The 23,159-nt window shown below is 39.0% G+C and overlaps 1 protein-coding gene across 1 annotated transcript in view; it reads left to right on the plus strand.

The window, feature by feature from the left end:
- The first annotated feature begins 1,485 nt into the window (after positions 1 to 1,485).
- Positions 1,486 to 23,159, plus strand: part of LOC124292056 (neuronal PAS domain-containing protein 2-like) — a 68,592-nt gene continuing 46,918 nt past the window's right edge. The window contains 2 exon segments of the mRNA XM_046729129.1: positions 1,486 to 1,737; positions 22,020 to 22,076. Coding sequence (XP_046585085.1) covers positions 1,631 to 1,737; positions 22,020 to 22,076 — 164 coding nt within the window. The 5' untranslated portion in view covers positions 1,486 to 1,630.

The raw sequence follows: 23,159 nt of genomic DNA on the forward strand, positions 1-23,159 counted from the left end.
AGTCACCTTTTATGGCAAGCACATGGGTTGCTGAAGACCTATTGTACCCCGGATCTTCACGGGTCGTATAGAGAAGAGTCAGGGATACTTCTAATAAGAACTACAATGATAGGATAGGAACCACTGCCACACTGTGACATGCGAGGTGATAAAGTTGTGTTAAGGGACCGTTCATAATTTATGGCGTGGGGGTGTGGGGGTGGGGGTGTGATGATGATTTTAAGGGGGGTCACCCATTTTGTTAGCCATAAATTATGAACGGTCCCTAAGGTAGTTATAATACTGCTTGTTTACCGATGTTAACACATTTGATGACAGATCATCATATTCACTATTGTGATAGACAGCAATGGGGCTATAACTTTCACGGACAAATTCGTTTAAAGTAAACGGTCACATTAAATCCTGGCACTAATATTCATAATTTACAAACACATTTTATATCACATGTGATTGATGTTAGGTCATCACAAAATTTGGGACTGGGATAAGTTGGACCGAACAACACAGGCCAAACACTTCCGATAGAGGCTATTATTTTCAAAACGGAGCGGTAAACAAGACGAAATGGCTTATGTGAATACCTCTCCATTACAAGCAAGATGTAATGATAATTGTCGATGACGATTGTTATGGGGTAGTATGGACAATGTGAATGACGTCCCCTAACATTTATGTACAAAGCAGGTGACCCCCTGCATGTCATGTACAAAATCACCCCATAACCCCACCCACACACACTTCCCATAATTTTTTTAAGCATAACCTTTTAACATTTCTGTGTACAAATATTGCTGACCCCCAAACCACTGACATACACACTAAATTGGGGCACACACACACAGTCTACCTCCGTGATAAGAACAAAATGGGTGACCCCTTAAGTGACACATTACACCCCTTTAGTCATACATTATGAACGGTCCCTTTGGGATTATTTGATCATGCCTACCATATATTATTTACCTTACTACACTTTTAAAAACATATCTTATTTGCTTTCTATCTAACTTGTACAAAAATATCTCAAGACATGATAATCCAAAATGCGAATGAAATGTGGCAAAACTAGATAAGTAAAATAATTATAAATCATGTTTGCAATATAATCAGAGAGATAACAAACGGTTATTTAAGAACTACACGTAGGAAATGGTGATATCATTGTTCAATGAAATCTGAACACAATTATTTGGTAAACAAAAATAATGTTGCTAAATAGGCTTCGTAAGTTATCTGATATATTAATCTCCCATTCAAATAAGAATTTTCCAAGCATACTTGACCTATTTCTGTACACTGAACTACAATTCCGTTTTACAGCTTTTAAGAGTGTGTTGAAGGCCATTATGTACTCAGTGCAGCGTCAGGCCTTAGCGATGACTAAGACCTATCACGATGTATATGTACATCCCGGCAAAGAGTTTCATATAGTATATCGCGCACGCGCGTATACGAGTTGTACTATCAGCAGGAAGAACGTCTCATTGGTGGCCTAATAAACATAATAATAACCTGATGGCGGAAGCAATGTGTGTGAGGTTTAAATGTTTAGGTAATACCTAGATAAATTGGAGTGTTCCTGTTGTCTCTGGGATTACAACCTGAAAAGTGCCTGCCCCACGGCAGAATGAATTACGGAAAGCGTATAGCGTTGATTCCTATTACCAGCAAATGCAGCAGTGTGAAGAGTATGAAGGCGAGCTCTTCCATTAGCTCCACCATGAACACCGACAGGTAGGCTTCACGCTCGATCAGTGTTAATCAAACACGGGTTAACTCACACTACACTCTCTGTTCACATTTCGTGAATGACAGTATCAGGACTGGTACTTCTTGTAACATGATGTGCCGCAGAGCGAAAGACAGCTGGATATTTCTAGCTCAAGACGCGAGTTTCGCCCCTTGCGTTACATTGCCGTCACATTACATGCCTGTTGCTGAATTATCGATATTTAGTGGAGAGACCAACCAGATAGACCAGAAACCATTCAGAAAACTCCAGTCATTAAAACAGACATTTGCTTGATGGTTCGGAAATGAATGATATACGTTGTACGTCCTAACATATACCCTCATGTATTCCATAATGACACGTTTTTGACACATTTTATCGCATGTGTGATAGTCCTATTCACTGCTGTGTGATATTGTGGAGCTGAGTATCCCAATGTAGTGCCGTATATTACGATTATTACTGTGAATATTCATATCGACCGTAAATCAGTTAAATCTAGGGGGCAGATCTCTGGGTTACTATTGGTGCTTCAGTCAGTACATAGTTCTCATGTCCTCATGCCCAGCAGAGTACTCACTGCAGGGAGAGTAGGCTAGTCAATCAGGATAGAAGTACCTTACTTACACTTACCTGGCTTCTGTATGTTGTTGTGATGGGTAGTTGAAATCTAACCTCAGGATTTAGGTGACAGAATACAGAACAGTACCCGGTATCCACATATTCCCCAACGTGATTCACAGATGTTATGTAGATGTCCTTATTCGGGTACCGGTCAAATTGCCCCAGCTACAAAATGTCTCAGCAAATTTGGTCAAATTTATTTAAAATGATTAAATATATGCCATAAATGCATAGTTTTTGTCAAGTTTGATATTATATTCTTCATATAGAAGTTATTGGGAATTAATATTCCTACTAAATGTTCCATTAGTAAACTCATAAGAGCAAAAGGAATATAGAAACACTGTAATGCCCATTGCGTTCTGTGAGTCAGTTATGTATAGCTTATATAGGACTGATCTGCCTCAAGATAAAAATATGATTCTTAACTGTGTTTTAAATGAGATTTTGAACAACTGTTGATTGTTCCTATTTACATGTTAATACAAAAACATTTAAATAAAGTTAACTTCAGGAATCAAAATTTTATTGCATTTATGGCATATATTTAATCATTTAAAATAAATTGGGGCATTTTGACCAAAAAATCCTGGTCAATTTGACCAAATTCGACTGGCACTCCCATGTTCACCAGTACTGTCTGGTCCAGACTTGATTATTACAGACCGCCACCATGTAGCTGGAATATTGCTGAGTGTGGCGTAAAACAATCAACAAACTATCACCTGATTACAAGTTGATTCTGGGTGATGCTGTGCTTCATGGAATGTAACAGTTCTCCGTGTACTTCAGTATGTGTGAACATTTCTATATAGCCTGCGGGAATGTGTCTTGTACACAGCATAGATGTTTCCTGATTCAGAAACTCTTCTATGTTCAGTGTCAAAGAACCAGTTGAAGGGACACAGCCCCAGCTGGTGCTATTTTAATAATCCTGTGTGATCTCCAGATGCCAAATTGTATCAGCAACTCAACAAACTGAATTTTGGGCAAGCTGGGAGGACGTTTTTGATAACCAGAGGAATCCCTTTGAATTCTCATATTTGATCGGTTTATGCTTACCAAAATCTTTCACAAGAAAAAGCAAGATTTATGGATGTCAACTTCTTTATTGTGAATAATACGACGTTTCAGAGTGTATGCTTACTATTTCAGGTGATGATGAAGGAGCAAGCATACACCCCGACATGTCGTGTTATTCATAATAAAGAAGTTGACATCCATAAATCTTGCTTTTCTTATGCATTCCACTTCTAAATGCCCTTCAAAGATTTAAAACCTTTCAACTTATGGTCTTGTGTATACACAGTTATGTACAGAAATGTACTTCAGTATACAGCAAATATGTGTACATGTTATTTTTGCAGCAATTCAGTTCTTTTCAGGCAAATTTGGTATAAAACAATAATTACTGCTCCCTTCTTGTCATCCATGTAACCCGTGAAGGTCCGGGTTAGATTACTTAGAATGTACCTTCACTAACTAACCCATGCTTGTCGTAAGAGGCGAATCGGATCGGTGGTCAGGCTCCCTGGCTTGGTTGACACATATCATTGGTTCCCAATTACGCAGATCGATGCTCATGCTGTTGATCACTGGATTGTCTGGTCCAGACTTGATTATTTACAGACCGCCGCGATATAGCTGGAGTATTGCTGAGTGCGGCGTAAAAACTCAACTCACCTCAACTCACTCACTCACCCATGTATTTTTGTATAGCCATACACTTGTATGTTTGTCATCAGTCTGTTGATGCTCTTTATTACAAGTATTAACATGGTGACACACTCACACTACCTAGACTATGCACAGTGACTCGGCAAAGTTCATCCCTGGGTTATATAGCATTCAGTGGTTCGCATTTGGCACTACTCATGTCCAGTGTAATTATTCTGTCAAAGATTTTGTTTGATGTGATGTGAATGTGTTAGAAGTAATGGAAGAATGGTCAGTTGGGATACAGCTGACTTTACATTGATTGATCAATCAGTGTTATCTTGCACAGTGGATTTGTCAGAAGTGTTTATATATGTATGTTTACTAAAGCAGAAAGTATACACCATGTCTAGGTGACTATGTAAACACAACATACTTTGGGGGAAAGATTACCTGACAATACGTTGATTGAATGCTCTTTGTTGGCTAACTAACAGGATTTGTTTCAGAGCATCATGGATATCCTGTACATATGATATCACATGCTGTCACCCCAAAATTTATATCATTAAGTATATATCATTGGGTTTTTTTTCAACTGAACCTACAGAACCACGCACTTCTTATCTCCATATGTGTGTATAAACAGTGTGCTTTAGTTATGCCTTGCCACATAGGAGCTTGTAGTCTTCCTCCAGCAGATATTTTTATTTTATTATTTTTTATTATTATAGGATATTTATATAGTGCACATATCCAGGCAACTAGTGCATGCTCAAGGCGTTGGTATTTTTTCCCTCGATCATTGGATGTCAATCTCAGCTGCACATTGTATTATCAATCTCAGTTCCCTGGGGAGTATACAACTCTTGCAGCTACTAGGTGCATCGAGTTATTGTGGCTTTCTCATCCTAACGAGGTACCCATTCACAGCTGGGTGGACTGGGACACATAGTCACAGTATCCTCGTATAATCGGTTTTCGGTCACATAAGAAACCCTGCCGTGTATTTCAGACGATGCATAATAAATCTTGATATTGTCTATCTTACCATTGAAAGTGGTTATTTATTGACAACTAAAATAAATACGATAAGATTACCTCGTGTTTCGACACTTCTGTCGGCCGCTAACTTTGCTGTCCAAACATCGCTGCATGGAAGTGACATCATCAGTTCAGGATGCTGGTGTCAATCAAAAAGTCTCAGCCATATCTATACAGGTTAACATTCGTTGCACAAAGTAACGAAGAAAGAATAATTCCAAAATATTTCACAAGAGAAATCCCATGTACATCACTGGCATGATAAATACTCTTTCACAAGTTATTCCTCCTTCTCATCATGACACGGACACCAGAATTCTGACGTGGCACGAACAACTCTTACGGGTGTGCATACTTTCAGGTGACCAGTGTTTGCACGATGGGTGTGTGCATTCTGCTCATGAGACAAACATGATGCTCTGGCATCCTTCGAGTTCCTGTGGTGTAAATCTGTGACACTGACAGCAAAGTTCATCATCTGTGATCTCATTTTATTCATCAGAAAAATCATTGACGGGATCGATTCTACGGAAGTAAATGCTTGATGTACCTGGCTGAGGAGACGATGATTTATCTGTCATGATGTTTTGTCTCGATGTTGGTGTTTTATTTGCAGATTTTTGTTTTCTTCACAGGGGGATTGCTAACTTGGTGTTCTCTAACTTTCTCCATAATTGAATCCTCTGTAATGGCCTTGCCACCGATGACCGCACTAAGAACTTTCCTCTTCTTTGTAGACTGCGATTTATCAGTCAAAACGCTTTGTTTTGAAAAAAGGAAGTTCTTGACAGACGATGTTGTTGTTTTGTCATTAGAATTGTCGACACGTTCGGATCTATCAGTGTCTTCACATTGGGTGTGAAAAGCAGTTGAAGGGGCAAAGTTAATGCGACTTACAGTACTGTTATCAAATGGATAAATCCCACACGTCTTGAATGATGACTGTAGATTTGATGGAGTTAATGCCAAGGAGTATGCTTTACATGGCAGTTCACAAACAGAATGTTTTGCAACAGCAACGATGGAATTGTTCTTCATGAATTTATGTCGGAGATTGTTGTAAATCTTGGAGAAAGGTACAAAACAGCCAACGTCCATAGGTTGTAAGACATGTGACGTGTGCGCCGGTAAAACAAACAATATAATGTTGTGTTCACGAGCCCAGGTTATCAGTGATAATGACACATGCGATCTATGTCCATCATAGAGAATAAGCAAGGGACGATCAACAGACGCTGTGACGGAATTCTTCAGGAAATGGTGTTCAAGATATTGACGAAATATTTCGGAATTCAACCATCCAGAAACAGAAACGGTTCCAGCTGCTGCTGGTGTTGATCCTGTCATGTTTTCTTCACGCATTCTTTTCCCCATGAATACAAAATACGGGGGTATTATGGCGCCTGAAGCTCTACCGCACCCTATATCGTAGTAGTGCTAGATTTCAGACAGGTGACAGCATATGGGGTGGCCTGACTTGCGATACCACAGACGGAGGAGTGTGGTTTTCCACAATTCCCTTCTCATCAATGTTGTATATCCGATGTGGGTTATCCTTCAAGTTGTACTTGTCAAGAATCTATCCAAGTTCGTTGAAGTAGTGTGGGAACGTTTCCTTGGATGTAGCCTTCGCTTGCTGTAACTCAAGTGATCTTGGTTTTTGGATTTTGAGATCAGGCCAACGCGACAAGAAATTATAAAACCATTGCATAGACAGTGGTTTGTCGGTTTTGGATTTCTTCCCCAGATGAATTGTTAAATCAGTAGCAAGGTCGGCAACTTCAGAACGTGTATATCCAAAACCAAAGTCGGCCATTGCTTGAATATGAACAACAAGATTTCTCTCCTCTTCGATTGACGAGGCGGTGGGGTAGCCTAGTGGTTAAAGCGTTGGCTCGTCACGCCGAAGACCCGGGTTCGATTCCCCACATGGGCACAATGTGTGAAGCCCATTTCTGGTGTCCTCCGCCGTGATATTGCTGGAATATTACTAAAAGCGGCGTAAAACCAAACTCAGTCAGTCAGTCAGTCTTCGATTGACAACAAAGGCTCAGGACCAGACTTCAAACACTCCATCCCAATATTCCCACTAGTACGGTCAAGGAGAGTAGCAAAGGAAACAGAAAAGTTTTTAGCAGCTTTCCTAACAGACATTCTGTCAATAACTGCTTCATACGCATTTTCCAAAGCCTCAGATGAATATTGCCGGTATTGTCCCCTTCCAGTAGACTGGCCATTAGTCAAAACCTAAACAAAATATCTGTTCAGAAACAACGATTTGCTGTTTTTCGAAAAATGATAAGAGTTGACCCTTCCAATCTTCCATAGATTTTCTTTACGATGGCAATGTCACGTGATATATCATGTGACAAAATGATGACAAGAAGTAAACAAGCAGACGGCGAGTTACTGTGTAATTTACAAGCTATGATTTATCAAGATGTAGCATTTATTTGCAAGTCACTTTTTTACATTAGTAATCTCAGTCGTGAAATAGGAGTTTCACATCTATTTATTCATATTTACCTTGTTGAACTTGATACTTTGTCCAAGTTCACTGCACGTTGCTGTACCCACAACTAGGTGTTTGCACGTAGTTATGTGACCACCATCTGGTCATATATCAACGGATTCGTGGGTTCTTTTAAGTGCACAGGGTTGTGTACTGTACACTAGGGGTTGTGACAACACTGAAAGAGTCTGCACACAAAGTTGACTCCAAGGTTTTTACACCCGGTCACAGGTGGACTCGATCCCAACACCTCAAACTCGCTGGATCACTAGCCTGGCGCCTTAGCCAGCTCGCCCACTGCGCCACCTAGATATATGACATCAATCCTATAATCTGCCCAGGGCCCCTTGAAAAGCAAATATGAGTTATGTTTCTTTTTCAGTGTAAAGTCAAAGTTCTGAAGTGTTTGTGCAAGATTAGATAGGTTGAATGGCACAATTTTTAAAACTTTGAGTTGTATAAGCAGCTTGTATCTGTGGCAGTAATTGATCCATCAGCCTTGGAGTTGTTAGATAGCTAACACAGTTTTACACACTCTGCTGTCTGGCTCCCGTCTGCATGTGTTCCTCATGGTTGTTCAATTGGTGAAGACATCAGCAGTTAATCTTGCACGAGCATATTCCTTGATCATATTGATGGAGACCACTAACTGTGGAATACAATAAGTCACAAAGAACGAGAATTTCCAGGCAACATGTCATGTTAGGACATACAACGTATATAATTCACTGCAAGTGTCAGTTTTAATGACTGGAGTTTTCTGAATGGTTTCTGGTCTATCTGGTTGGTCTCTCAACTAAATGTCGGGACTGTCTTCGAACATACCTTGTGCAAAGAGGACCACTTCTGGTGAAATGTTGCTGTACCTTTTGTAGGATGTCAAGAGGTGAATATTTGCTTTCAGACTATCAAGTCTATTTCAGATATTGGTTCACTTGAATTTGATGTAATGTTTTGGAATGCATACTCCATCATATCTTCAACCCAGTGACTTTGTCGGACTGTCTAAAAGAATCTGACTCTATCATATTTCCAGACATCAGGTAACTGTTCGTTTTGTTTCCAGCAGAAAGATCTTTTTTAGCTTGTATGTGATGCAAAATGTACCTAAGAAAGATAATTGGAGGAGGCGGCGAGGAAGGCCATGCTCTTATGCATATTCCTCACAAGTATATGCATCAACAAGAGGAACATTTTAATTCTCGTTGAAACATATGAACAAATGCTTCAGTCTTAAAATTTATTTAAAGGGAGACATAAATCATTAAAGCAGTCAGATCACCTGTTACGATTTGAAGTCAAACACAGTTGCACCCCCCCAAGCAACACCTCACTTTGAGAGAATTTTTGTTGATTTGGCTTTTCATTTGCAAAATGATGGATCAGCCCTTGGGAAAAATTATTGTGTATGTAGCAAGTGATAGATGAAAATGTCCTCAATGCCTAATGGTTGTACTTTACAGTAATGAGTCACGATTGTTGTATGTTAGTCAATTTTCCTTGGAAATCAGCAGTAAAACTAAAGGTAATTGAACAGTTCATATACATGTTACTTGCTGTTTGAAAAATCGTCATGCATACAAATGAAATGACAGTTTGGCCTGCTTTTCCGCACCGGTTTCTTTATTGTGTTCGCTGCTGATGTATGTTGCAAAAAGCTTATACCTTGCTGGATGTATGAGGCAGTGGACTGGCAGAATGATTGCATTATGGGTTGTCTAGATCAGAATGATTTCACTGTCGGGTGTCTAGGTCAGAATAATTTCACTATGGGTGTCTGGGTCAGAATGATTTCACTATGGGGTGTCTAGGTCAGAATATTTCAGGTCAGAATGATTTCACTATGGGGTGTCTAGGTCAGAATGATTTCACTATGGGGTGTCTAGGTCAGAATGATTTCACTATGGGGTGTCTAGGTCAGAATGATTTCACTATGGGGTGTCTAGGTCAGAATAATTTCACTATGGGTGTCTAGGTCAGAATGATTTCACTATGGGGTGTCTAGGTCAGAATGATTTCACTATGGGGTGTCTAGGTCAGAATGATTTCACTATGGAAGGATGTCTAGGGTCAGAATGGGATTTCACTATAGGTGTCTAGGTCAGAATAATTTCACTATGGGTGTCTAGGTCAGAAGGATTTCACTACGGGGTGTCCAGGTCAGAATGGTTTCACTATGGGGTGTCTGGGTCAGAATGTTTTCACTATAGGTGTTTCGGTCAGAATGATTTCACTATGGGATGTCTAGGTCAGAATGATTTAACCAAGGGGCGCTAGGTTAGAATAATTTTACTGTGGGGTGTCTAGGTCAGAATGATTTCACTATAGGTGTCTAGGTCAGAATGATTTCACTATAGGATGTCTAGGTCAGAATGATTTCACTATGGGGAGTCTAGGTCAGAAGGATTTCACTATGGGTGTCTAGGTCAGAAGGATTTCACTATGAGGTGTCTAGGTCAGAATGATTTCACTATGAAGTTCTAGGTCAGAATAATTTCACTATGGGTTTCTAGGTCAGAAGGATTTCACTATGGGGTGTCTAGGTCAGAATGATTTCACTATGAGGAGTCTAGGTCAGAATAATTTCACTATGGGTGTCTAGGTCAGAAGGATTTCACTATGGGGTGTTTAGGTCAGAAGGATTTCACTATGAGGTGTCTAAGTCAAAATGATTTCACTATGGGTGTCTAGGTCAGAAGGATTTCACTATGGGGTGTCTAGGTCAGAATGATTTCACTATGGGGGTCTAGGTGAGAATAATTTCACTATAGGTGTCTAGGTCAGAATGATTTCACTATGGGGTGTCTAGGTCAGAATGATTTCACTATGGGGCATCTAGGTCAAAATGATTTCACTATGGGGTGTCTAGGTCAGATTGATTTGACTATGGGGTGTCTGGATCACAATGATTTCACTATGCGGTGTCTAGGTCAGAATGATTTCACTATGGGGTGTCTAGGTCAGAATAATTTCACTATAGGTGTCTAGGTCAGAATGATTTCACTATGGGATGGTTAGGTAAGATTGATTTCACTATGGGATGTCTAGGTCAGAATGATTTCACTATGGGGTTTCTAGGTCAGAAGTGACTATATGTCAAGGAAATGTTGATACATTTATTGTCTCTGCAACATGTTTTGCGGGGGTATTAAGTTGGTCTCTCTGTCCGTGTATCAGTCTGTGCAAATGAGGTCTTTTCTGGAGCAGAACATAAAAACCATTCAGTATTTCTTCACCAAACTTTGCACATAGATAGGCATAGTGGTGAACTGGTGCCTTTTGGTAGTTTGGGATTTCTGAATAAAATATTTTTTGTGTTTCCAAGGCAACAAGTTTTACATTGGCTGAAAGTGGTGTTGGTGCTCTTTTTCGGAGCAGAACTTTAAAAACGTTCAGTACTCTCCTTCGACTTTGTGGGTATTCAAGAACCTAAATGACATTAATCAACAGTACCACTCTATTTCCAGTATCAACATTACTGAGGTACATCAAACTGTGGAAGCACTCAGGCAGTCTGTTGTTGATAGAAGCATGCTAGTATATGCCGAGGCGGATACAGGATTTTCGTTTGGGGGGGGTGCACCCCAATCCTTGGAACCCTGGGCATAAAACATGTAGTACATTTGGAACACTCTTGGGGGGGTGCGCACCCCCCGCACCCCCCCTCTGGATCCGCGCATGAGTATATGCATAGTTTACATATTTGACATAGTCATAACTAGTTCACATATTGATGAAGAAAATTTTACCATTGCGGGGGATATTGATGACTTTGTCTTTTTGTTTTATCAATGATTGGTTAGTGTGTTAGCCTTCTGTGCATGTGTGCAGCAGTTAGATTCTTCCAACATGTACAGTTGAAATGCAGGTTGTGTATAGATGTTTATGTCTCGGGGATTACCCCATCAAGATATAGCTGTCAAACACAACCTGTCATTGTGTCGTCCATTGTGTCCGGTGTGTTGGGGAACTGGGGTTTACTGAGCGATGAATCCTTCAGAGGAGAGGAGGAAGTGATGAGTTCTGTATTCCAGTTCCAATGAGTAAAGATATCTACCTTCAAACCGGAGTTGTGCGTTACTTGAGCTAACATGACAATTGCTTTATTAATATGCATACATTACTGAGGGTGTTTGCATCTGGAAAGAAGTCCCGTACAGTGTTCTACTTGTATTAACAAGGCTGAATTAGTGCCTTTAGACCTTGCACTGGTGCGCCCTGAAATTGCAAAAATACAACCCCATCTTCCTACCAACTTGATGTCAGTGCATGTTAATATTTTGTTGTTTCTATGAGATTTATATATTTTACAACCTATAAAAATAATACCTTACTTGTTGTTCACCTGACACACAAGATTAAACCCCATTTGTTTAATAGGTTTGAATACAATTTCTACTCACAATTGGCCAATTCCATGCATGGATATTTAAATTAAATCTTGGGTAGATGTGGGAGAAACAGTTTAGATCACTGATTCAGTATCAGTAAGTATTTCATTCAGTCTTGTTTACTTTTTGTAACTAGTGTGTGTAAATCACTTGATCCATGTTATTTACAGCAACCGTGAGCCGTGATCTGATAACATTTTTCTTTTGAGGAACCATTGTTGTCTTGATTGTAAAAATATAACATAGTTTAACCTTAGTAGATCAGTAATATGAGCAGAGAATTGATGCATGTGTCATAAATGCTATATTTTGACTCAGAATTTTTTGCTTGACTATTACATGCTTACATATTGTTTCACAATCAATGTAGCAGGATATGTATTTAGATTGCTGAACATAAATGTTTTGGATTGGATACCAAATGGACAAGTTCACAGGAATGATCATTTGTTGTGCTCTACATGATTTTGACAGTTATCATAAATGTTTCCAGCTAAAAATATTCTTGAATATGTAACATGTGATTGGCTTAAAGTTAAGGTTATTATCAATATCCCGAAAAAAATGCATATACAGTACAACCAGAAATTATTGAGAATTTAAAGATTGTAAATTTTGTTAATTTTTTCTCTCATTACGTATTAAATGTGAATATTAGCAGAACATAACTCCAGATGCAAAAGACAGGTGAACAGTTAGTATTTTGTCAAGTCACCATGGGCAGCAATGCAGGATTCAATGCGGCAGGGCATACTACTGATCAAAGAAGTTAGAAAGTCGTGGTCCATGCTGTCCAAATATTTGACCACCTCTTCTTTCACTTCAGCAATATTTGTCAGATGTTTCTTTTTGACACTTTCCTTCATAAGTCCCCAAACATTACCTATTGGATTTAGGTCAGGGTTATAGCTTGGCCAATCTAATAATGTCATATAACCAGGTCTGTGAATGCTTTGAACGATGTTTTTGGTCGTCGTCCTGCTGGACAATCCAAACATTTCCATAGAACATGTGAGCAGATGGAAGTAAATGTCCCTCGAGAATATCTGGGTACCGCTCACTGTTCATATTCCCTTCAAATACACAGAGGATCGTTGCCCCCTAACACAGAAATGCCACCCCACACGTTAAATTTCGGACTGTACTTTGGGCGGTGATACAAAGGTTTTTCAGTTGTTTGGTCCAGAATTTCAGTGTATTAGGAAACAGCCACACTGAACTTTCATCTGAGAAAATCACATTGTCCCAGTTAAAATTTCTATGCTGTAAGCACCAGTTGAACCTTCGCTCCTCTTGTTCAGGTTTCATGATCGGTGATGGAATTCTTTGACTTTTCTGCCAACCCATTGCATGCAGCTCAGTTCTAATTGTCTCCTTACAGGCAGCCACAGTTCCTCTATCAATCATATCCAGCCTTAAGTTTTCTAAACTCCTTCGTTTGTTTTTAAAAACAAGAATACCAAGCCGCCTCCTGTCCCGACAGTCAATTTTCTGGGCCTACCTGCGCCTCCCTGGTGCTCAATGCCATATGCATTTGCAAAATTTTTCAAAACACGATAAACAGTGGACAAAGGGATGCCTGTTCTACTTTAAAATCACTTTAATGGGATTGGGTGGTCAGACTCGGCCCTCTTGGTTGACACATGTCATCGTGATCCCAATTCATGCGTCATGATCGATGCTCATGCTGTTGATCACTGGCTTGTCCGTCTCCAGACTTGATTATGTATAGACCGCTTACTTGGTTGCTATATAGCTAGAATATTGCTGAGTGTGGGGTAAAACTAAACTTACTCACTCACTCACTCACTCTTAAATATGTCACTTTTCTTTCTCTAGCACTTCTCAGTGACAGAAAGTGAATTTGTGCAGCAGGTCTTGAAACAAGTGTTTAAGGGAGAGAAGTATTATGATTTATTATTATTATCCCTCGCTCTGAAGTGAGTTGGATGTAGGTTTGAGCTCCATCTGTCCATCCATCTGTCCATCCAAGATGATGGGGACAGATGTACACAGAAACCATTATAGATAGGGAAACCAAATTTGGTATGTGTTTTCAGAACATGAATGCCTTGATGGAGTTTGAAAACGGAAACCGTGTTACAATTTGTTACAGAGTTATTGCCCTTGTCATGCTTTTCTTGACTTAGTGTACGTTATCCCCAACGGGAACAGATGTTCTCAGTAACCGTTATAGATAGGGAAGCCATATTTGGTTTGTGTTTTCAGGACATGAATGTCGTGGTGGAGTTAAAAACCAGGACCTGTATGGTGGAGAATATTGATGACCATGTCTTCTTGTTTTGTGATGGAAATTGATGATATATGGAAGATTTTAATCGATGATGGTTGGGTTGATGATAACACATGATTTGATTATTAAACAGGCTGAAAAAAGGAAAGTTCGCAAATCAGTATGACTGTAAAAAATGAAAAAAATAGTGCAAGAGGCAAGCTTCAGTGTGTTTGAATGGAAGGGGATGTACATACTTCCTGTCATACATATCCGCAATTATCATATCTGAAGGGGTGAAGGGATAGCCTAATTGTTAAAGCGTTCACTCGTCATGCTGAAGAACCAGGTTCGATTCCCCACATGGGTACAATGTGTAAAGCCGATTTCAGGTGTCCCCCGCTATGATATTGCTGGAATATTGCTAAAAGCAGTGTAAAACTAAACTCACTCGCTATCATATCTGAAAATATGATTGGGTCATAAACAGAGTTCAAAATGAAAACAGTTTGAACAGTACGTAAATTCATTGAAAATAGTTGGTGAAAAATAAGTCGGAAAATTAATTACAGAAAGTGGTATTACTATTAATAACTGAAAACATGAAACTCTAAAATATTTTAGGACAAGTGAAATTATTGCAGGACAAATACAAAATCAGTTGGGTTGAAGACATTTTGAGAGCCCTGCAAGTAATATACCCACTGTATGTGTATATTGTGTACTATCAGGTTGTTGACAGTTTGTTTGTTTACTGTGAGCATGTACCTTTCAAGTGAACCACTTAATTCCGAAATGTGCATGTTGATCCTGCTTTGTCGCTGACTGTTTACTAAAAGTGTTCGCTATATATCTGGACTTATTATTGCAGTGTATTAAGTTCATTTTATTCACGGTTTCCTTCATTCTGTGTTACCCGACAGCTAAGTAATTTTAATAATTCAAAAGGAACAATTGCCTTATGTGGACCTTAGAGTGTGAAAAGTAATATGTTTTTTGTACATAAATGGAATATTGGTGGTGTATTGTTGATAGAACTTGAGGATTCATCATATCCACTTTGATGTGCTGGCAGTCTTGCTGGTCTAGTCTAATTCTTCCTCATCTTCCTGTTTCATTGTAGATGGCCCCAAGTCTATGTACACTGAATGTTTTACAAACGTCTGTAGCAAAACCCCACAAAAACAGTTTCCCTTTGCTCCGCGTGTGGGTAAGGGGAACGTTTTCCTGGGGCTGTCTGGAGGAGCCAACATTTTAGGGGGGAGAGGACTACTGCCAATGTTTTATTGACCCGTGTAACCTACTGTGTATCTCCAACTGAATGTCCAACTCTTTTACTTAACACTGGTAGAGAAATGTCAAAGGGAAGTAAGTGAAGAGTTGTTACACATGAGCTGTCTTCTGACAAGGGTTTAAGCTAAGAAAGAGGGGTCCCAGTCATACCATTCGAGGAAGTGCAAGTTTGCTGGTGTATTTGTTAAAGGCAGCATGTCAACATCTTGTCGCTCTCTGTCAGGTTATCCTAGTTCGTTGCTGCCAAAAGCAGGTCACTAGGCGTTCAGAGAGGGCATTTCAGTTACAATTTGAATTGTGGAAGTAAAATAGAAGTGCCTTGGAAGAGAGTTCAGTTGAGTTAAGTACCATCATGGTGAAAGGACATATACTCCCAGCAGACATGCCTTCCTATCATGAGGAATTCTATCCATGGTAAGTTCATGCTTCATACTAAGTAGTGGATCAAGAAGGAGTAATTATGTAGAATTTAATTAATTCTTTCAATTAACAATATTTTTTTTGTAATCCAAGTTTGTATCTTTCTGACAAAAAGTTTCTAAGATCATCTTTATAACTATGATCTTTGCACTTAAGAATATAAAATGAAAGCTTGCAGCATGTTTATTGGTGTTCCCTGTGTGGAAAAAGGCCTTGGCTTCTCTTGTGTTGACTGTGTATGTTCGTCCTAGTGCTGAAATACAAATGTATGTATGCCTCACTATGTGAATCTCAGTTGGATCATGTCGGGTGCTAGGAGTAGTAATTGCTGCAGCTGAAATATATGTTGGGAAGAGTATGATTGTGATGTGTTGCTTTGCATTACCCTCTCACTGTAAGTTATTGTGTTCGGATAAGCTAGAATAATATTCCACATGTTCAAAGGCATCATGGTTTTACATTGACTTTCAAACTAAGGGTCCTTTAGGGGTTCATTAGACCTTCAGAAATCAATGTCAAGAATCCTTACAGAAAGTATGAGGATCCTGTAATGAAATGTAACATAGTGTAGTGTACCATTCTGTACCTTTCACTTTAATTACACAGCCTTTTAATTGATCAACATTCTATGCATTTGCGCATCACATAAAACCTTTCACACATTTGTTGCTTTGTTATAATGAGGTCCAGATTCTGTCTATTGAACAATAGACTTAGTCCTTGGTTGTAGATTTCATGGGTTTGGATTGAAGAATTCAGCACTGGCATTCTTGTAATTCAGTGACTGACGTACATTAACAACTGGCTCCATCAGTCCATGACTGTGTTTCACAGGGGAATGAGAGTCTGGGGTGTGAACACAACCTGATTATATAAAATAATGATGTTTCAATCAAGACCATGAACTGAAAGAACCATGTACCTACAGCTTTAGTAGATTACAGCTAATACTCAGAACTACATTAGGATGACATTGCCTTCTTCAAGCCATAACTTGAAATTGTACTGTGTATATGTTGAAATTCATCTGACTTCTCCTGATCTGTCATCTGTATCATTTCAACTGCATTTCCAGCACCTTATTACAAGCATTGCATTACATGATGTGCCACCATTGTCATATAGTTTACCTTACAGCAGTGGGTGCCACATGTACTGGTAATATTCAATCTGAACTAATCTGTCCCTTTTTAACACACGTCCTGGTGCTAGGAATGCTCACCTTGAACCTCCCTGAACCTCAGTAACACATTTAATGGTAATCATTACTTCTCATACCTACCTGAACCTCAGCAACACATTTACAGGTAATCCTTACATCTCATACCTACCTGAACCTCAGTAACACATTTACAGGTAATCCTTACATCTCATACCTACCTGAACCTAGGTAACACATTTACAGGTAATCCTTACATCTCATACCTACCTGAACCTCAGTAACACATTTACAGGTAATCCTTACATCTCATACCTACCTGAACCTAGGTAACACATTTACAGGTAATCCTTACATCTCATACCTACCTGAACCTCAGTAGCACATTTACAGGTAATCCTTGCATCTCATACCTACCTGAACCTAGGTAACACATTTACAGGTAATCCTTACATCTCATACCTACCTGAACCTCAGTAACACATTTACAGGTAATCCTTACATCTCATACCTACTTGAACCTCAGTAACACATTTACAGGTAATCCTTGCATCTCATACCTACCTGAACCTAGGTAACACATTTACAGGTAATCCTTACATCTCATACCTACCTGAACCTCAGTAACACATTTACAGGTAATCCTTACATCTCATACCTACCTGAACCTCAGTAACACATTTACAGGTAATCCTTACATCTCATACCTACCTGAACCTCAGTAACACATTTACAGGTAATCCTTACATCTCATACCTACCTGAACCTAGGTAACACATTTACAGGTAATCCTTACATCTCATACCTACCTGAACCTCAGTAACACATTTACAGGTAATCCTTACATCTCATACCTACCTTGAACCTCAGTAACACATTTACAGGTAATCCTTGCATCTCATACCTACCTGAACCTCAGTAACACATTTACAGGTAATCCTTACATCTCACACCTACCTGAACCTCAGTAACACATTTACAGGTAATGTAAACATCTCACACCTACCTGAACCTAGGTAACACATTTACAGGTAATCCTTACTTCACACACCTACCTGAACCTCAGTAACACATTTACAGGTAATCCTTACATCTCATACCTACCTGAACCTCAGTAACACATTTACAGGTAATCCTTGCATCTCATACCTACCTGAACCTAGGTAACACATTTACAGGTAATCCTTACATCTCATACCTACCTGAACCTCAGTAACACATTTATAGGTGATCCTTACATCTCATACCTACTTGAACCTCAGTAACACATTTACAGGTAATCCTTGCATCTCATACCTACCTGAACCTAGGTAACACATTAACAGGTAATCCTTACATCTCATACCTACCTGAACCTCAGTAAAACATTTACAGGTAATGTAAACATCTCACACCTACCTGAACCTAGGTAACACATTAACAGGTAATCCTTACATCTCATACCTACCTGAACCTAGGTAACATATTTACAGGTAATCCTTACATCTCATACCTACCTGAACCTCAGTAACACATTTACAGGTAATCCTTACTTCACACACCTACGCAAACTTCCGGTGTGGTTGGTTTGGGGTGGGTAGGGGTGTCACCCATTTTGTTCTGGGGAGGTAGGGTAGCAATTTTGTACATGACATGCAGGGGGGTCACTTACTTTGTACATAAATCTTAGTGGGAGTCATTCACAGTGTACATGCTTCTCCATAAAAACCATCATCACCACCACCCACACAACCCCCTGCCATAAATTATGAACGGTCCTTAAAATCTCAGCAACACTTTAACAGGTAATACTCAATTCTTGCACCTACCTAAACCTCAGTAACTTACATATTTATGGGTAATACTCAACTCTTGCACCTACCTAAACCTCAGTAAGTTACATATTTATAGGTAATACTCAACTCTTGCACCCACATAAACCTCAGTAAGTTACATATTTATAGGTAATACTCAACTCTTGCACCCACATAAACCTCAGTAAGTTACATATTTATAGGTAATACTCAACTCTTGCACCCACATAAACCTCAGTAAGTTACATATTTATAGGTAATACTCAACTCTTGCACCTACCTAAACCTCAGTAAGTTACATATTTATAGGTAATACTCAACTCTTGCACCCACATAAACCTCAGTAAGTTACATATTTATAGGTAATACTCAACTCTTGCACCTACCTAAACCTCAGTAAGTTACATATTTATAGGTAATACTCAACTCTTGTACCTACCTAAACCTCTCAGTAAGTTACATATTTATAGGTAATACTCAACTCTGCACCCACATAAACCTCAGTAAGTTACATATTTATAGGTAATACTCAACTCTTGCACCTACATAAACCTCAGTAAGTTACATATTTATAGGTAATACTCAACTCTGGCACCTACCTAAACCTCAGTAAGTTACATATTTATAGGTAATACTCAACTCTTGCACCTACCTAAACCTCAGTAAGTTACATATTTATAGGTAATACTCAACTCTTGCACCCACATAAACCTCAGTAAGTTACATATTTATAGGTAATACTCAACTCTTGCACCTACCTAAACCTCAGTAAGTTACATATTTATAGGTAATACTCAACTCTGGCACCCACATAAACCTCAGTAAGTTACATATTTATAGGTAATACTCAACTCTTGCACCTACCTAAACCTCAGTAAGTTACATATTTATAGGTAATACTCAACTCTTGTACCTACCTAAACCTCAGTAAGTTACATATTAATAGGTCATACTCCACTCTTGCACCTACCTAAACCTCAGTAAGTTACATATTTATAGGTAATACTCAACTCTTGCACCCACATAAACCTCAGTAAGTTACATATTTATAGGTAATACTCAACTCTTGCACCCACATAAACCTCAGTAAGTTACATATTTATAGGTAATACTCAACTCTGGCACCTACCTAAACCTCAGTAAGTTACATATTTATAGGTAATACTCAACTCTTGCACCTACCTAAACCTCAGTAAGTTACATATTTATAGGTAATACTCAACTCTTGCACCCACATAAACCTCAGTAAGTTACATATTTATAGGTAATACTCAACTCTTGCACCTACCTAAACCTCAGTAAGTTACATATTTATAGGTAATACTCAACTCTTGCACCTACCTAAACCTCAGTAAGTTACATATTTATAGGTAATACTCAACTCTTGCACCCACATAAACCTCAGTAAGTTACATATTTATAGGTAATACTCAACTCTTGCACCCACATAAACCTCAGTAAGTTACATATTTATGGGTAATAGTCAACTCTGGCACCTACATGAACCTTAGGCCCCCCAAAAGTATATGTCCGTTTCTGGTAACCGACCGACCCTATCCTAAATCCCCCAGAACCCCCGACCCTAAATCTTTTTTTTAACCAAGTCAATATCATAACTGGAGTGCATTTCAACTCGTCATTTTCATCCAAATCGAGTATGATATTTCCATGTTTTTCAGTGTACGTAGGGCTAAAATGGATTGTATTGAATTGGCATAATGGGTCCTCACTGACCAAATCTGCAAATAAATAACATAAATAATGATTTGATATAGAAATCTTTCAATGTTTCATCATAAGGCATTATCACTACATGATATGGTACTCTTGAAGACATCAGGTGTCCACTAAGAAATAAAAAAAAAGTAAAAAAAAAAGATAAAACCGACCCACCTACCCTATATTTAAAGAGCATGTAATAGGAAACGGAGATATATTTTTTTGGCCTTAGTTACATATTTATGGGTAATCCTAAACTCTGGCACCTACCTAAACCTCAGTAAGTTACATATTTGTGGGTAATACTCAACTCTTGCACCTACCTAAACCTCAGTAAGTTACATATTTATAGGTAATACTCAACTCTGGCACCTGTCATAACTTCAGTTACATAATTCTCATATGTATCTGAACCTTAGAATGTAATATATTTTTTTATTCACAATTCTAATTTTGAACTGATGTCACAACTATTGTGGAAGTGAAGAGAAATCAGTTGCCAGGAAATGGGAGGAAGCAGGGTACCAACATATCTGTCATATGTAGGTAGATATGGTTAATAGATTTGTTGTATTCCTCATTTATTCCTTTTGCAATAACTAGAAACAATTGTTAAAAACGTTTGGAAACTTCAGGAAATGAACATTTTTGCCATGAATGAATGCCCATGAAGAATTTGTCCATATAAACTGCCCGGTTGCCACCTCCACGACTTCCCCCAGTATTTACGTGAATACAGGAATTGCTTGTAACAACATTGATCTAAACTCAGTCTCATGTTGAATATTTGACTGCCCTTCCATCTTGAGGGCAAGCGAGGAGCTTGTCTTGACTGAGGACGTTGCCAGCACTGTTTTCCTGTTTGCTGTGTATATGTGGCCCCTTGCGGTCTGTGTAAAGGGGGAAATTCACAAACCTTGCATCCAGTAAAAAATATGCGGAAGGAAATTAAGAATTTGTAGTTATTGGCTAATTTGATTGTGGTTACAGGTGTTGCTTTTGTTTTAAATCAAATGGATAGGAACTCAGTTTGAGAAATTATTTGCATCATGTTGTCTTTATAGATGATATAGGAATGAAGTGGATTGAATCATTATGAGGATGTAGGATTGACCAAGTTCCTACACTGAGTCCTGGTTGTGTGCTGTTGTCTGCATGATGGCACAGCACACAGATTTGTGTCATACAATAAGATGCAACATAGTCACAGTGTGTGTTCAATGTTAAACATATTGCACATTTTAAGTGATCTTGTGTTCAGCACTAGGAGTGCAGATGCCAGTTTGTTTGGACATAACATATCTGTTGGTACATGGGAGACTTGGACTGTACTGGACACTGTGTATTGTGTGACGCCACCTGCTCCCACAGCTGCACTTCCTACACCAACATCATATTCTGTGCATGTTTGTCATTCCTGTACGTTTTGTTTCCTTTCAGTGAGAGTATCATGGGCTTTGACGATTTTGAGGATGATGTGAAAGATAATGTAAAAAGGTAGGTTTGTCCCGACCTTAGGGCTGCCATAGTAGCATTGCTTGAGTCTATGTTAACTGTGCTTGTGTGTGGCTTCAAGGGACAAACATGTCTGGTGATCAACCGTTTAGTAAGATTAAACATGATGGGGCTGTTGCTGATTATGAGAAGTACTGAGTTTCTCCATGGGTTTGACTGACGATAAAGGGATGTACGAGGTGTAACATAAAGGGATGTATGGGGTGTGACATGTGCGACATAAAGGGATGTACGAGGTGTGACATAAAGGGATGTACAAGGTGTGACATAAAGGGATGTATGGGGTGTGACATGTGTGACATAAAGGGATGTATGATGTGTGACATAAAGGGATGTACAAGGTGTGACATAAAGGGATGTATGACATAAAGGGATGTACGATGTATGACATAATGGGATGTACATAAAGGGATGTACGATGTGTGACATAAAAGGATGTACGATGTGTGACATCAAGGGATGTACGAGGTGTGACATAATGTGATCTACATAAAGGGATGTACGAGGTGTGACATAGAGAGATGTACATAAAGGGATCTACGATGTGTGACATAAAGGCATGTACATAAAGGGAAGTACGATGTGTGACATAAAGGGATGTATATAAAGGTATGTACGATTTGTGACATAATGTGATCTACATAAAGGGATGTACGAGGTGTGACATAAAGAGATGTTGTTAAAGGGATGTACGATGTGTGACATAAAGGGATGTACATAAAGGGATGTACGAGGTGTGACATGAAGAGATGTACATAAAGGGATGTACGATGTGTGCCATAAAGGGATGACATACGATGTGTGTCATAAAGGGATGTACATAAAGGGATGTACGAGGTGTGACATAAATGGATGTATATAAAGGGATGTACGATGTGTGACATAAAGGGATGTACGATGTGTGACATAAAGGAATGTATATAAAGGGATGTACGATGTGTGACATAAAAGGATGTACGATGTGTGACATCAAGGGATGTACATAAAGGGATGTACGATGTGTGACATAAAGGGATGTGACACATAAAGGGATGTACGATGTGTGACATAAAAGGATGTACGATG

The sequence above is a fragment of the Haliotis rubra genome, unplaced genomic scaffold (genome assembly GCF_003918875.1).
Source record: "Haliotis rubra isolate DU_JTF1 unplaced genomic scaffold, ASM391887v1 Scf506, whole genome shotgun sequence".
NCBI lineage: Eukaryota > Metazoa > Mollusca > Gastropoda > Lepetellida > Haliotidae > Haliotis > Haliotis rubra.